General features: G+C 38.4%; 1 protein-coding gene across 1 annotated transcript in view; it reads right to left on the minus strand.

The window, feature by feature from the left end:
- Positions 1-13,462, minus strand: part of CAPS2 (calcyphosine 2) — a 42,726-nt gene extending 29,264 nt beyond the window's left edge. Inside the window, 8 exon segments of the mRNA XM_069580640.1 lie at positions 6,068-6,238; positions 7,703-7,780; positions 7,783-7,827; positions 7,919-7,964; positions 9,552-9,585; positions 9,588-9,600; positions 12,848-12,959; positions 13,398-13,462. Coding sequence (XP_069436741.1) covers positions 6,068-6,238; positions 7,703-7,780; positions 7,783-7,827; positions 7,919-7,964; positions 9,552-9,585; positions 9,588-9,600; positions 12,848-12,928 — 468 coding nt within the window. The 5' untranslated portion in view covers positions 12,929-12,959; positions 13,398-13,462.
- Between the last annotated feature and the right edge of the window lie 4,248 nt (positions 13,463-17,710).

Raw genomic sequence — 17,710 nt, forward strand, 5'->3', positions numbered from 1 at the left:
ATTTGAGTCTTTGTAAATACAGTTAATAAATATGGGCATGTCATTCATTTATAAAGCTAAGTTCGCAAGTAAAATGATACTAATATACGGGTGTATCCTTTGAGATTGTTAAAATCAAACACAAACAGAAACCAGCCGTAAAAATTCCCTGAGCAGACAATACCAGTTTAGTCATACAAGCAAAGCTTAATTTAGCTTATTTTACAAGACAAGTGAGACTAACTTGACCAGGGTTACTTCCTGCTTATGTCTCTAGAAATCATAAGTGAAACTTAAACTGTTCCCCCAAACTGATATGAAGTAACCACTAACCCATCCATTATCACTTAAGAAAATTCTGGTATCATAACCAATCACTGTGAAGCATAAACAGTCACTGCCTCCATGCTATGTAAACTGTTTTATAACAATAGCTCCCTGGGTCTCTTTCCATGTTTAATTTGAGTACTTCCAGTTCACGAACTGACCGTTTGACGTGTACACAAAACTTTTACTAATTACTGCTTTGGTGATTCATTGGTTTTACGTCTGCTATTTCTGAACTTTTAACAACCTTCTAAAGAGGTAAATGCTAAATTTTTCTCTGAATACTAGATGTGTTTATATGACCTTAACAAAATATAATGTTCCAATAGGATGACAACTTATCAAAACTGTGATAGATTACAAGTGTATCTCCCAGGGCTTGTTCTTACTTTAGATTTTCCTTGAAAGGTCTCATTTCATCTTCATAGTCTTCGCTGTCTCCATGACCTTCGATTGCTACATGAAACCTTATTATACATTTGTTTATGATTTGTTGCCTGCCTCTCCTGTTGTAAGTTCCATGAGGGCAGGAACCTTGTCTGTCTTTTTCATTGCAGGATCCCTGGTGCCAGAGCAGGACCACATGAAGTTGGCACTGTATATGTATCCAATGAATGAATAATAAATCTTAAGTGTGTACTATAGTGAAATAAATTTATGAGGATACTTTATAATTGTATTTATTTACCCACTAATATCTGTTTTTCCTAAGTAGTGATTTCACAGTCACCAAAAAGATGTTTAACATTATATAAGGTAAATTTAAGAAAGATTAAATTAACAGACATGTTTCAGTATAAGCCAGGTTCTATATTAAGTATAGGTTGGAGGAAACTTTCAAAGGCATCTTACTTTGTTTCAACTTGTTTTCAGCCTTTTACCCAAGGGAAACAGTGGCATTTCCACTTGGCATCTGATTTAACCTCTTCAAATCAGACTTCACTGTGATATCCCCCACTCCAGTTAATGAAAAATACACCCTTTGAACTGCTCAGCTCAAAAAGCCTTAGAGTCATCTTTCATCTTTCCTTTCTCTCAAGCCTAAAACCAATCCTTCACCAAAGATTCTGAGCCTTACCTTCAGAAACTGTCTAGAATCGAACTTCTCGTTGTGACCACTTCTTATCCAAATCTGCTGCAACCACCTGCAAGCAGGCATCCTTATCTCTTGCCTGGATTATTGGGATAGCCTCCACAGTAAAACCCATTCTCAACAAAACAGAATAGAAGATAAAGACCTCTCTGATCTGCCTCGCAGCCTCTGCTTCCATTTAACTCACTGAAAAAAATCTCCTCCCACCTCTCCCTTGCTCTTCTCCCTCATTACACTGCTCTTAATATTTCTTAACTACTCCATGCCCACTCCTACTTCATGACACTGAGAGTTTCTTCTAACTGGCTTGCCTCTTATCCCTTTTGAATGTGCCCTAAAATGTTACCTTATGGAAAAGATCTTCTCTGATGATCCTGTACAAACTACAACCCCAACCTTGGTTTTCCAAGTTTCCTTTACTCATAGCATTTATCATCATCTATCATATTAGAGGACTCCCTGGTGGCTCAGAAGATAAAGAATCTGCCTGCAATGCAGGAGATCCGGGTTCCATCTCTGAGTCAGGAAGATCCTCTGCAGAAGGGAATGGCTACCCAACTGGTTCATTCATTCATTTATTCTTTTTTATTTTCTTGCAAGAGCAGGGACATTTGTCTGTTTTAGTCACTGACTTATAACCAGTGCTTGGAAAGGTATCTTGCATATCATGAAACATTAGAGAACTATTTTTGAAAGAATAAACAATGAATGAATTAGTAGGTGTTTTGTCTATTTATGAGTTGGTGAAAAAAGGTATACTTGCAATGATCACACGCTAGTAAAGTCACGCTCAAAATTCTCCAAGCCAGGCTTCAGCAATACGTGAACCGTGAACTTCCTGATGTTCACATTGGTTTTAGAAAAGGCAGAGGAACCAGAGATCAAATTGCCAATATCAGCTGGATCATCAAAAAAGCAAGAGAGTTTCAGAGAAACATCTATTTCTGCTTTATGGACTATGCCAAAGCCTTTGACTCTGTGGATCACAATAAGCTGCGGAAAATTCTTCAAAAGATGGGAATACCAGAACACCTGACCTGCCTCTTGAGAAACCTATATGCAGGTCAGGAAGCAACAGTTAGAACTGGATATGGAACAACAGACAGGTTCCAAATAGGAAAAGGAGTATGTCAAGGCTGTATATTGTTACCCTGCTTATTTAACTTAGATGCAGAGTTTATCATGAGAAACGCCGGGCTGGAAGAAGCATAAGCTGGAATCAAGATTGCCGGGAGAAATATCAATAACCTCAGATATGCAGATGACACCACCCTTATGGCAGAAAGTGACGAAGAACTGAAGAGCATCTTGATGAAAGTCAAAGTGGAGAGTGAAAAAGTTGGCTTAAAGCTCAACATTCAGAAAACAAAGATCATGGCATCTAGTCCCATCACTTCATGGCAAATAGATGGGGAAACAGTGGAAACAGTGTCAGACTTTATTTTGGGGGCTCCAAAATCACTGCAGATGGTGCTAGAGCCATGAAATGAAAAGACGCTTACTCCCTGAAAGAAAAGTTATGATCAACCTAGTGAAGTGAAGTGAAGTGAAGTCACTCAGTCGTGTCTGACTCTTTGCAACCCCAGGGACTGTAGTCTACCAGGCTCCTCTTGTCCATGGGATTTTCCAGGCAATAGTCCTAGAGTGGATTGCCATTTCCTTCTCCAGGGGATCTTCACAACCCAGGGATCAAACCTGGGTCTCCCGCATTGTAAACAGACGCTTTACCGTCTGAGCCACCAGGGAAGTCCCATGATCAACCTAGACAGCATATTAAAAAGCAGAGACATTACTTTGTCAACAAAGGTCCATCTCGTCAAGGCTACGGTTTTTCCAGTAGTCATGTATGGATGTGAGAGTTGGACTATAAAGAAAGCTGAGCGCCAAAGAATTGATGCTTTTGAACTGTGGTGTTGGAGAAGACTCTTGAGAGTCCCTTGGACTGCAAGGACATTCAACTAGTCCATCCTAAAGGAGATCAGTCCTGGGTGTTCACTGGAAGGACTGATGTCGAAGCTGAAACTCCAATCCTTTTACCACCTGATGTGAAGAGCTGACTCATTTGAGAAGACCCTGATGCTGGGGAAGATTGAGGGCAGGAGGAGAAGGGGACGACAGAGGATGAGATGGTTGGATGGCATCACCGACTCAATGGACATGGGTTTGGGTGGACTCTGGGAGATGGTGATGGACAGAGATGCGTGGTATGCCGCAGTTCATGAGGTTGCAAAGAGTTGGACACAACTGAGTGACTGAACTGAACAGAACTGAATACAAGTACTATTAATTAATATTAATTTGGGAATTAATATTATTTCCTATAAAATTGAATTTTGATTTTCAGTGTTTTATTTAAAGGTATTTCATTACTTTAAAAATATATATTTATGTACCCACACAGATATATATAAATTTACATTTTAGGAGGTAAAATAATTTGATAGTGAGATTCATCACCTTTTATACTAAATGGAAGGAAAACTGAACACAGGAATTTTGCCATTAGAATAAAGCAGAGTGGAACTATTTTACTGTTTGATATTATCAGTTGATTGATGTATCAACCTATTTAATTAGTAGCTATAGCCTTTAATTATTGTCTTGGATTCTAAATTCATCTAACTTTAGCTTTTCTTTATCAGCTGCTGTTGCTGCTGCTAAGTCACTTCAGTCGTGTCTGACTCTGTGCGACCCCATAGACAGCAGCCCACCAGGCTCTGCCGTCCCTGGGATTCTCTAGGCAAGAACACTGGAGTGGGTTGCCATTTCCTTCTCCAATGCATGAAAGTGAAAAGTGAAAGTGAAGTCACTGAGTCATGTCCAATCTTTATGAGCAAAGAGAATCAATTTGCATGTGAATTCCTGCTTTAAAGAGGGGCTGTGTTTCAGATATCAGGGACCTCTTTTATTTCTAGAGATTTACTATCCCAGTGGTAATTCATGTAATTATAATAGGATTTATTAACAGCAAATTTATACAGCAGTTTTGGTTCTAATAAGAGTATAATTTAAAATGACATCAGATAAGTTGCTCAAACTCCATAAGTACAAGATTATTATATATAGAATATATAGAAACCAGGGATTTTTTGTAAGACTACCAAAGACATATTAACTTCTAATATGTAGGTTAAAAAAATCAAAAAAGTAAAACAAGATCTTCTCCAAAAGAACATATGCAAATATTGGCTTTTATTTATAAAACCCTTACTCATTCATATGGGAAGATTTGCAAACAATATTTCTCTTCTCTTAAACCAAAAGTAAATAAGCATCCTCGTTTGAACTTGTGTTCAAGGGTATCAAGGTTTTACTTTAAAACTATTTGAATTGTTCTGCCGTGAAAAGGAAAGCATGCACTTACAGAAACTTTCATTCTGTTTTCCCAACATTATTACAGTAATCTATCACATGGTAGATCCTACAGATACTACACACCCAGATGCTAAACAGTTATGAAGTTGTCCCACCTGCTATTACAGACACTAGAATACTATATGTATGTACATCTGTTTGAATCTGGAAAATTAGTTTTAAAATAAATGGGGAACCCATGTATACCTGTGGCGGATTCATGTTGATGTATGGCAAAACCAATACAATATTGTGAAGTAATTAACCTCCAACTAAAATGAATAAATTTATATTTAAAAAAAATAAAAAAGACCAAATAATCCCATAACTTTTGTTACTCTTTTAGCTAAATACCATGAGTTTTAGTGAGTTCCAGATAGTCCCTACATGGATTAGGAAAAAAAAAAGCTGATATGCCACAGCTCCTTACAACTTATTTAGGTATAAACTGACCATTCATGAATATAGGAGCAAAGTAAATATAATAAATTTGATGGCTTTTCACAAGCATACCAGAAAGGTCAAAGTTGAATTTTAGAAAGGTTTTACAACTTATTCTTTTTACTCAACAATAAATGCTAAGTAAATACAACTATCAAACTTCCCTGAAAATACATTATTCTTATTAAAAGTTAACTGAATGAAGAATTATATCTAAGTGCTCTTTCTTTATGACCAGTAGTAGCATAAATTATGCTTTCAAACCTTTCTAAAATTCAAGGTTCACCTTATCGATATGCTTGTGAAACACTATTAAATTTATCATGTTTCCTTTGCTCTTATATTCATGAATGGTGAGTCTATATCTAATTAAGATTAAATACAATATAACAGCTTCAGCAATTCATGATATTAAAAATATCTCCCTAACTCAACTAGAAAACAATCATGGCGTGACGGCAGTTTCAAAATAAGACAGGGTCACTTGAAAGTCTGAAACCACTTTTGACTTTAAAGTTTAGTCTTTAAAGTGAGACAAATAGAGTTCAAGACAGCTACATGGGAAACAGATATGTAATATTGCCTTATTTCCAACCCAAGGCAAGTGAAAAACTACAGAGAAAAGATAGGTCATATGACTAAATTTTTCACATCTGAAAATGGTGATAATAACCCACTGAAGTTGTTGTGAAGAATAAACTAGTTAATTTAAGTAAAGTCCCTAAAAAGAGTCCCTGGCACATAGAAATAAGTGTTACCTATTATATTTTATTATGATTAACAGCAAGATAAATCAGGCAAAGAGATGTTTCTATAATACAAACACTGTTTTCTTTAAATTCCATTACAGTTTTGTAAAGCCTCATACATTACCTTATCATCTGTCTTGTTTCTTGGAGTCTGTTGATATGTGACACTTGACTTTGCCTTTTCGGCATTTCTCTGACTGTATTGTTTATATCCCCCTTTCGTTTCAGTTTTGTATTGCTGATGTTTTAGTTTGTATTTGTCTGTTGGTGCTGGCAAATTTTCAGGTATTCTGTCCTGCTCCAAGAAGTAAAAAGAAAAAGAATGCTATCGTGATAAAAAATTCAAAATTACTATTAATTTTCCTTATTAACATTAAACAAGTTTACTATTTACCTTAGCATTTATGCTTAATAAATAGATCACTATGATCTATTTTCTATGGAGAGGTAATATTTAAAACATTTAGCTGGTGCAGCATGCCTGAGTGGGCACTGGCCTCAAATACCCTAAGCCTGTATCTTGTTTCACAGCTGGACATCAGTCCTAGCTCTAAAACAGAGAGAAGAAAGAACGACTTTTCTCTCTACTTAGGAGTTTCAGATAGATTATTTCACTGCTGCCTCAGAAAACCTCCACTGCAGAACATTTCTTCCAGAATAGTCATTGAACTTGGAGGTCACTAATATTGAGAAGCTCCGGTTGCCAGTTCTAGAATATTGAAATATTCTGTCTTAGGGTGTTATCTGGCTCCCTTCCACATGACCAGGGAATGAAAGGTAGCACAGCCAGGAGATAAGAGAAACCTACAAAGAATAGTAAGAAAATATATACTGTCCCAGAGAGGGCCAGCAACTCCAACAGGAGGGTGAAGCCGGTACATTTTCTATTTGAAACATTTTATATCCAAGTCTATACCCCAGGAGAAGAATGAGAGGAGGCTTTGGGTGGAAACTGTAACATGATGCCGAGTAAGGTACTTTCATGTAATTTAACCAAGACAAGATGGCGGAGATCACGAAGGGAAAAAGATTAACCAAGACAGAAAAGCGAGCCCACCTGGGCATAGACTGCTAGTCAGGACTTGTGCTCGTGACATGAAATAAAACCCTTAATGTTGTTTCAAGGATAAATATGTCCCAAGGAGACAGCTTGGAATAAGTAGTTATTATTTACTTCATAGTATCCTCATAGCCTAAAGTATGTCAAGAGGCATACAAGTTTCAAGAGACCAGTTTTATATTGTTCAACTAGCAACATCTGATCTAATTTTCTGTGGGACACGACTGAAGTGACTTAGCAGTATAAACCTGTAGTTTACCAATTTTGTATGGCATTTTAAAAATGCCATTCTTATGTGAGGCAAAAATGTAAAGCAAAGTAAAATTCATCAACAGTATTGTCTGAGATACTAATATACACTATGTGTGTGTGTTAGTCACTCAGTTGTGTCCGACTTTTTGGACCCCATGGACTGTAGACTGCCAGGCTCCTCTGTCCATGGAATTCTACAGGCAGGAGCACTGGAATGGGTATCCATTCCCTTCTCCAGGGGATCTTCCCCACCCAGGGATTGAACACAGGTCTCCTGTATTGCAGGCAGATTCTTTACCATCTGGGCCACCAGGGAAATCCAAATAGACGTTAACTATATTTAAACTAAACAAAACATAGATTGACCATAACCAAATTTATGGATTAAATAGAGTGACAAGTGCATGCTGTACTTCTGAAAGTTGGTAATGAGAAGTAAATACTAACCAGGTCATATAGATGATGCTGAGTATACAGTTTGTGACATGGTGTTACCCAACCAAAAGCAAAAGACGATTTGTTGGGTTAAAATGAATATGGGCTGTACTAAGTGGCATATATGGTAAACCATCCTAAAAAAATAAAATTAAATGACACTAGTGATATGCTACCTATAGCACTGTGTTCAAATGTTTATAATATGAAATACCAAGTAAAAATTACCTCATCATCAGAGTCAACAAGGCTTCCCAGATCAAGTTGTGGGACCCTGAAAGAAATAGTTATGCATCCCATAATTTTTTTAAATGAGTCTTTAATAGCTGCAAGTCATATATGCTATATCTTACTATATAAACAGGTAAACTTAGCCAGTGGTGTGCTGGCTCTTACCAGCTGTGAGAGGCTTTTGTTAAATGTTCAGTAATATTTTGCACAGGTTGTTAACACAGAATTATTAAGACTAAAATTATGTAAACTTATATCAATTATATGAAAAACAAAGGTAATAAATATTCAAAACCCTCACTTCTTAATAGCTTTACTATACTTCACTATTTCTTGCTTTATAGAGGTTATTTATAGCTATCATATCTGAATGTCAATACATGGCTGGCATATCTTTCCAACTCTGTGTTCAGTGATAGACTGAAATCAGCCACAGTGGGATTATTTACACAAATATGGGCAGATGTTATGAATCAGGCCTTGATATATTATTGTGTTGACTTCCAAGGCTGATAAACATGCTGGAGAAAATGTTAGTAGTGCATATTAAAGTATCACCTGTAACTGTCACATGGCGAATAACAAAAAACTGAAGAAATACTATTCTAGTATGCAAAACTATTACTTGATTCAGCAAAGAAATCACTCATGTCACTCTACAATTAATGAAAATATCAACCAATAGTCACCCTGATTGATATTTTCACAGAAAATGTATAAGCAACTTAAAATATACTTAACTTTATTTATAATTAGCAAGCAAAATATATGATAAGCTTATAATACATGTCTAGAAAACCAGTTGTTAGACATTTTCCAGCAAACAGCTGACTGTCATCACATACTCAGTATTGTATCTAGCATGTACACCTAGCTCTATTCTTTGTCTGGATGAGCAAACAGGTATCTATTTTGTGGAACACGTGAAATTGCTGATATTTGCCCATTGTTAATCTATAAAAATGTCATTTTTATATAGTTTATGTTAATATATTACTTTTTAATTTCTATTTTCCAAGAAGCCCTGTAATTCAATATATTGGATTGACCAAAAAGTTCATTTGGATTTTTCCATAAGATGTTACAGAAAAACCCAGATGAACATTTTGACCAACCCAATATTTGAAAGAATATAAAAATCATATCCTTCCAAATTTTAAAAAGCAAAAATTTAAAATATATAACAATTAATGTATTCCAGTCCAAAATTAAATCACTTTAATAAGACTGATAAAATTGTCATATTCCTTAAGATAAGACTAAACAACAGATAACCTCCCATTAAATCCATTTTGACTATCCCAATAAAAGTACAGTATTTTATATAAATTTTTAAATGCTCTTAGTTGAATTTTCTAAATAAAACAATATTTTAACTTTTTCAGGAAAATAGAAAAATAATACTAGAAAATTAAACAACAAGAGAAGTATTAGTCTTAGTCCTACCATCCTATCACAGGAAATACTTCAGTTTGGACAGAATAATTTTCAGGGCATCAACATGTATATAAACTTTTCTGTAGTTCATAATCATAGCTATATACATAATTTTTCTTTCTCTTTTTGCTTCTCAATGTATATTTCCATATTTACCCATTAAATAGCTCAAATGTGAAGAAAGGTAACTTACACAGGTAGGCAAGGATCCTCCATAGCACATGATTTGAGATCCATCTTTGCTTTAATTTAAAAAAATTAGATTAATCAGTAGGCATGTGTCATTTATTTATACTTTAAAAGATAACCAATGTGCCAATGCAACAAAACCAATTGTAATTTTTCTCAGTAAGCTTACATAAGAAATATTTAGGAAGCCCCAGCCCTACTGTGCTTGGTATGCTGAGATAGGATAATAATCAGCATAGGACTCTGCTCAGGAAGACATTCACTCACAATGTGGAAAATACATGCTGAGACAGAGCACCTGCACAGAGCGTGTGTACCCAACCTAGTCTAGGGAACTGAGGTAGCTTTTTTCCAAAATTAAAAAGGAAACTTTAAATGGAGCTCTGAAGGATAGGTAGGAGTTAGTTAGCCAGACCAAGAGAGAAGGGGGAAAACTGCTCCAGCCAGGAGGAACAACCTGTACAGGCCCACAGGCAAGAGCTGACAGAAAAGACTGAAATCCAGAGTGTGAGGAGGTAGTGGACAGAGCCGTTAAATTATAGTGCAAATTAAGGAGCCTGGACTTTATCCCAAAGGAAATGGGAAGACAGTATAGGATTTAAGCAGAAAATGACAAATATATGCAGGTATATGTTTGTAAATATTTGATTTTATTGCTAAAAAAATGGGTTCAAAGCGAGGGGATATATGGATACCTGTGGCTGATTCATGTTGAGGTTTGACAGAAACAACAAAATTCTGTGAAGTAATTATCCTTCAATTAAAAATAAATAAATTTAAAAAACTAATATGTCTCAATACATTGACAATAAAATGTCATCTTTATGTACCTGTGGGGGAAACAATAGGCAAAGACCTGACTATTACAGTGAGCTTAGCCACCATGGAATAAGAACTATGTAGGAATCTTAGGGAAAGCTAAAGTTAAAAGCAGGAAATAATTTATTTATAAGCACTTATAGCTTACTTGTGAAATATTATCTAATGGGTCATTTTTATATTGATAGCAAGTACAGACATTACATTCAAGACTGGGCTTCATCACTCAGACTACGAGAAAAATTCAGCTCAGTATCAACTTTCACATGGCATTGTATTAAGTACTGTCCCAATAAATAGTTAAATTGCAGGAACGTAAAGTCACAAGAGGATCATCTAAATGGATGTATATATATTTAATATATAATAATAAAATAAAAAAATATATATTTGTTCTATTTAATTAATAATAAATTTACAATATAATTTCATATATATGAAAGAGTGAAAAGTGAGTGTTAGTTGCTCAGTTGTCTCTGCCTCTTTGTGACCCCAGACTGTAGCCTGCCAGACTCCTCTCTCCATGGGGTCCTCTGTGGACAGAGGATCTAAATAGAATATAGCTGTTGTTTTCATCGTCATCATGATCATTATTATTCCCAAGAAAATGTTTTAACAGACATATTAAAAATCTGTTAAATAGGTCTATCTAATAATGAGGCCATAGGGATAAATATTTCAGAATGGCAGTTATCTTTCCTGTCTAGCCACAATAAAATTGTGCTAGCTAATCCAGAATAAAGATAAATTATAGTTTGCAAATCCCTAGGCCAGAGATCAGCAATCTAGACACAGCTTTGTTTTTATGCTAAAGGTTTTGTTGGCACACAGCCATGTTCATTTATTTACAAATTGCCTATGTGTTCTCAAAGAAACTGCAAAGTGGAGACACTGTGCAGCCCATAAAGCCAAAAGTATTTTTATTTTAAAAGTTGGATATTTTTGTATCCAACGCTTTTTTTTATCCAGTTCATTTTTAATGAATTTTATTTTTTAGACGACTTTTAGGTTCACAGCAAACCTTCATAAAATGTACAGAGATTTACATATTCTCTGAACTTACACCTGTATAGCCTCTCCCAAGAAGGGCTGCTTTGATTAAAATTATCAAATAGTTCAGATTTAACCCATAATATTGTGAACCACAAAAACCCCAAAGCTGTCACTCATGTATATAAGGAAAATGGCTGAACACAGAGGAAACAGCACAGATACTGAGGTCAGAACTGAAGCTCAAAATCCTGACGAGTCACTTAATCTCTAGGAGCCTCAGTTCTTCCATATCTAAAAGCAGGTGAGGCCGGTCCCCTTGGGAGATGGTCCACACTCTGGAATGTGCTTCTCCCCGGGCCATCCTTCCCTTTGGGGATGGACCATATTCTGTCTATGCAATGCGTACATCTAAATAAATCCACTTCTTACCTATCACTCTGTCTCTCCCTAAACTCTTTCTGCAACCAGAAATAAAGAACCTGAGCTTTAGTGAGTCCTGACACCAGCCTCCAATTAACTCTGGATGCTTGGAAGGAACCCTGAAACATCTCAGAGAGGAATGTTAAATTAATTAGGTTTATTTGGAACTAAGGCCCCCACCGAGGTGGAGGACGGAATGATGCTGTTGGCCCTTCTGACTTCAGTCAAGTAAAGCCTGGACTCTGTCGGCCTTTGCCCCGATTCTATGCTCAATTCTCCTCTGCTCAAGCCCCATCATGAACATGCATGGACCCTTTGCTTAAAACTTCCCCAGCTTTTCAGTTCAGGGAGACTCTGCTTTGGGAAAAGGTCCCTACTGTTCTCCTTACTTGCTGCAAGTAATAAATCCTTCCTTCTCCCAAGTAAATAGATGGATAAAAATAAATAAGGGAAGTCAAAAATAATACCTAACTCAAAGGTTTGTTGTAAGAATAAAGTAAACTGTTGAAACATTTATTGCGTTTGCTGATAAACTGTAGGCATTCAATATTTGAAACAGTAAGAAGAGCAAGGAAATATATATCAATGTTATGTATTTCTAAACTAAATTTTATGTTTTCTCAATTCTGTGGTGATTACAAGGACAAAGTAGCTTTACACTTACACCTAATCAATAATATACAGTAGTGATATTAGGAGGGTTGAAAAGAGTGAAAGTCCTAACAACAGAAGCCCAGATTCTTTCCCTACCTAGATAACACAAAATATATATTGATTATTTTCTTCTTCTTTCTCCTTTTTTATTTTTTATATTTTATATGTATGCAGATATTCATAGATAATTCTTAAATAATAAGAAAACATTGATAATCAGCTTAATTAAAAATAAAACATTCAAGTAATGATCAATTTTAAAGTAATGATTATCTTCAATATTTTCTGTTATTCAAATCTAAGTATTAATTCTAAATATTCGGGAGGATGAACTGTCATAAAAACACGAAGAAAGGAGTCAGAAAATTATTTAATGAATCATCCTACAAGAGGAAAATTATATAGCATACATACTTGTACTGGCTTCTTTCTTCCAGAGAATGGCAGAGTTTGAGTTGAAGGAGAAGCAGCAACTCCTTTAACATCCAAATCCATTCAAGTTCATGTATTTACCAAGCAGTATACTCTGAAAAAGGTAAAACAATATAAAATGATAATTCTTATTCTAATTTTAAATAAGTCATACAAACTACATAATAATATTACATGGAAAGCAGTCAGGTGGTTAATCACTTTTCCGTCTTTCACCAAAATCAACTTTCTGTGAGGCGACTACATTATGTGGGGCAGCATTTATGGGGTAAATATTAGTCTGAGCAATGGCCCCCCTGAAGACGTTCATGTCCTAATCATCAGACTCTGTGAGTATGTTACCTTAAATGGCAAAAAGCTTTCCAGATATGATTAAGTTAGGATTTCAAAATATGGAGATTATCCTGAATTATCCGGGGGACCCAATTAATCACCTTATAAAAGGAAGGCAGGATGATCAGTGTGAGAAGGACCTGAAGATGTACGCACAGGTCAGACAGGAGCTCGGATTTTAAGCAGCATTGAATCATACCTTCAGTGATTAAGCTCTCGTTCCAGGTGATGCTGACTCGCTGTGTAGATGTCTTTTTGAAACCTTGAAGGAATGTAAATGTACTCTTGTTATGATGTTCTTTGTTATGACAAGATATAAAACTGTGTTGAAAACCAGTCTGCTCCAGAGCATTTCCTCAGAGCTATCTGAGAGTATGTTTTCCAGGCCACAGTCCTCCTGCGTGCATGCTAGTCACTCCAGTTGTGTTTGACTGTGTGTGACCCTATGGACTGTAGCTGGCCAGGCTGCTCTGTCCATGGGATTCTCCAGACAAGAAATTGGAGTGGGTTGCCATGTTCTCCTCCAGGGAATCTTCCTGGCCCAGGGGTCGAACCCATGCCTCTTAGGTCTCCTGCATTGGCAGGTAGGTTCTTTACCACTAGCGCCACCCAGGAAGCCCCGCCCACTATAGTCCTCAGTTTTGACTCAAATAAAACTCTCTTCTATTCATGTTGCCGCTGTTGTTGTTGTTTAGGTGCTGAGTCACGTCCGACTCTTGGCTATTGATCTTCCCCATTGACGCCCATTTCCATAGCCCTCTCTCGAAAAAACCCCTCACCCTAAGCCTGGGGTTCTACTGCGTGAGCAAAGTCAGGAAAATTTACCAATCCACAGCCGACTTATTCTGAAAGCATCCCCGATCGTTAGATTTGAGAACACCCTGACAGCACTAGCAAATGGCTTTCCTTTCAGAGACAGCTTTCAGAAGGAAGAAACTGTGGCTCCTCTGGTGACTCAGTGGCGAAGAGTCTGCCTGCCAATGCAGGAGACTCAGGTTCGATTCCTGATCCAGGAAGATCCCAAATGCCATGCAGCAACGAAGCCCACGCACCACAAATATGGAGCCTGTGCTCTAGGGCACAGCAGCCACAGCTACGGAGCCCACATGCCACAGCAGTTGAAGCCAGATGTCCTAGAGCCCGTATTCCACAAAAGAGAAGCCCGTGCCCCTCAGCTAGACAGCAGCCCCCGCTCACCAGAACCAGAGGAAAGCCTGAGCAGCAGAGACCCAGCACTTTCAGTCACTTCACAAGCACTATTGGATTTGCCAGGATGATTAGTGGCCATCAGACCCAAGGTGAAACAGAGGTGCTAAACAATCAGCTACCTGACTGACTCCATACATCAGCCTCACATTATTTATACCTTAGTAACACTATCGTCCGGCTTCCCACGTGGCATTAGTGGTAAACCACTCCTGCCAATGAAGGAGACACAAGAGACACAGGTTCTGTTCCTAGGTGGGGAAGATCCCCTGGCAACCTACTCCAGTATGCTTCTCCGGAGAAACGCATGGACAGAGGAGCTTGGCAGGCTACAGTCCATAGGGTTGCAAAGAGCTGGACACGACTGAAGCACAGCACAACATTATAGCCATTTCAAATCACTATAGGCCACTTTAAGTCACCGTACCATACGTGAAAATAATAAAAACCACAAAATTTATACGCTAAATGTCCATGGTCTCCTCTTTCCTTTCCCCAGGCATGACAGTCCTCATTCTTCACTGTAATTAGCTCTTTTTATCTCCCAAATAAACAATCAAGACCACGAAGGTTAGTATCTGATGCCTTTAATATAGCAGATGCTCACTAAAGTCAGTAAATAAACTAGTGCATAATCAAATACCTGGATACATTTGAAACATATCCTTAGTTTCACACCTCTGCACTTAATTATGACATGATCATAATGCCTCTCTACAAATTCAGCCTTCAAAAAATTAGATAAGGTGTTCAGAGTGTATTAAGCACAAAGAAGCATAGCTATTATTCTTCATCACTCTAACTATAATCCTCAAAAAAGGCGACGATTACTACTGGTTTTCCTCACCCTATAGCTCAGCACTTAACAGGAAAACAGTAGGAGGTTAAATATGTGTTAAAGTGAATTCCATCAATTCAGATATGTGTTATTTCAGAATAACAATTACTAGCTGTAAAATCCATGGATGGAGGAGCCTGGTAGGTTGCTTACAGTCCAGAGGGTTGCTAAGAGTCGGACACGACTGAGCGACTTCACTTTCACTTTTCACTTTCATGCATTGGAGAAGAAAATGGCAACCCACTCCAGTGTTCTTGCCTGGAGAATCACAAGGACCGGGGGTGGCGGGGGTGGTGGGGATGGGGGGGGGGGAGGGCTGGTGGGCTGCCATCTATGGGGTCGCAGAGTCGGACATGACTGAAGCGACTAACAGCAGCAGCAGCAGCAGCATTGATAAAACAGCTCGATCGTCTGAATTTCAAACCCGGAAAACTGAATTTTACTTTGCCAAATTATTTGCTAGTTATTGTGGAGTTTGAAGTCATACAGGTTTCAGACCTCTTTTCAGTGCTACACCATTTCCGGTACAAGCAATAGGGAAGAGGAGGAGAATTAGCTGCAGAGACTAAGGAACACCAGAAACCTAAAGTGAAGTGAAGTGAAGTGGCTCAGTCGTGTCCAACTCTTTGTGACCCCAGGAACTGTAGCCTACCAGGCTCCTCAGTCCATGGAATTTTTCAGGCTTCAGGCAAGAGCACTGGAGTGGATTGCTATTCCCTTCTACAGGGGATCTTCCTGACCCAGGGATCAAACCCCGGTCTCTGGCATTGCAGGCAGATGCTGTACCATCTGAGCCACCAGGGAAGCCCAGAAACCTAAACTTGGTGGTGAAAGGATCAGCATTTTAAACAAATGGCTTAGAGCTAATCCTGGATTGCATACCAAGGGCTGTCTTTGCCCTAAAGCACTGAGTATGTAGTTGGGGTGTGCTGGGGATAGGGTAGCAAGAGGAGAAAAGAGCAAGGTCTGATGGCTTCTGTCTCCACCCAAACAGCTGCCAAGTCATGAGATGTTATTTCTAGCATGTAATGAATGCTGGGTTAACTAACACAACCACGTCTTTCCATGTGAGCTCTTGTGCTACCGAAACGAACTGAACTCACCTCCCACTTCCCTCATTTTTAAAGATGACTTTGTCCAGCTCCAATTATCATCACTTCTCTTTTGGTATTAGGGGCTATAAGGCTGCTTACACCAAATCAGAACATAGTGAAAAGCGAAGGATAAATTGATCAAATCCAGTCCATAAGCAAGGAGAGAGGAAAAGAGATGTGTAAAGGCAATTTCATATTTAAACTCCATGCAGGTGAGGATCAAGTCCACCTCAGAGCTCAGGGGATAAAGATCCAGGTGTCTGATGGAACCTAGGATCATTCCTAATTTCAAACACAGCAGGGCAACTGCCCTCACATCACTCCCCCGAAAGTTGAGATTATGCTTAAGAGCACCTGCAATGTACTAGCACCCTCTTCCTACCTGAGATTCATGGACTAGGGCAGGACTCAAGCGGCAACCAACCTGACCTGACAACCAACGCAGGGAAAGAGTAAGTCCAAGATGGGAGAGCTGGAAAAGGTATAAACTGAAGCAATTCCACCGAGAGAACTCCCCTGCGACCGTTTCAGAGGGGAGGAACCACAAAAGAGACAGCTCTCAGCAAAGGCTCTGGCCAACTCAGACCCGCGTCTGTAGGTTGCCTTGACAACAGGCCTCTGCGCGCCGGGCCGGGACCTCTCTCACTTCCGGAGAAAAGGAGATAGGTCATTGGCAGAGGCCCCAGCTCCGCTGGCCCCACCTACCGGCCCCAGCTGTTTCTGCCCTTGCTTCCTCTGCCGGGCATGTGCCGCAGGAGCTCCGGACTCCTAGCGGGACTCGCGGAAAAGCCCCAGAGCTGTTCTGCGTCCAGGCATCCTAGGAGACCAGTTACGGCGCGTTTCTAGCCTTGGCAGAGAGCTGCGCAGAAGCACTTCTCTAGCTTGTACTGCGCCTGAAGAGGGCCAAAGTCGGCCCCGCGGCGGTTTGTGAAATTCTTATTTAAAGTGAGTTCTATTTAACATATTTTATAGGGCACAGACCGAGGGTTCAGCTCCCTGGCTGATGTTTTGAGATGGAAAGAAATTTAAGCGGATTCTGGAATGTCTGCTTTCCAGGAGCTTGCAATTATTTAAAAAGTCAAGACTGCAATATAAGAGAGAGAGAAGATATTACTTTCAATATGTGGACATTTACACATATACATATATGATCACTATATAATTTTATATATATATATATATATAATTACAAATTAAAATACTGATGAAAGCCTAGGAATCAGGAAGCTTTCTTTTTATTCTTTGCTCTGCACACAATGTCTTTAGGCATCAGCTCCTCATCGGTAAAACGACAGGTCTGGTTTGAGATACGTTCAAGGTTTCAGTCTACTCTAACATGCCGTAACTCTCCTGAGTTAAACTCCCAAATGTCAG

This window comes from Ovis canadensis, chromosome 3, assembly GCF_042477335.2.
Source record: "Ovis canadensis isolate MfBH-ARS-UI-01 breed Bighorn chromosome 3, ARS-UI_OviCan_v2, whole genome shotgun sequence".
NCBI classification, from domain to species: Eukaryota; Metazoa; Chordata; class Mammalia; order Artiodactyla; family Bovidae; genus Ovis; species Ovis canadensis.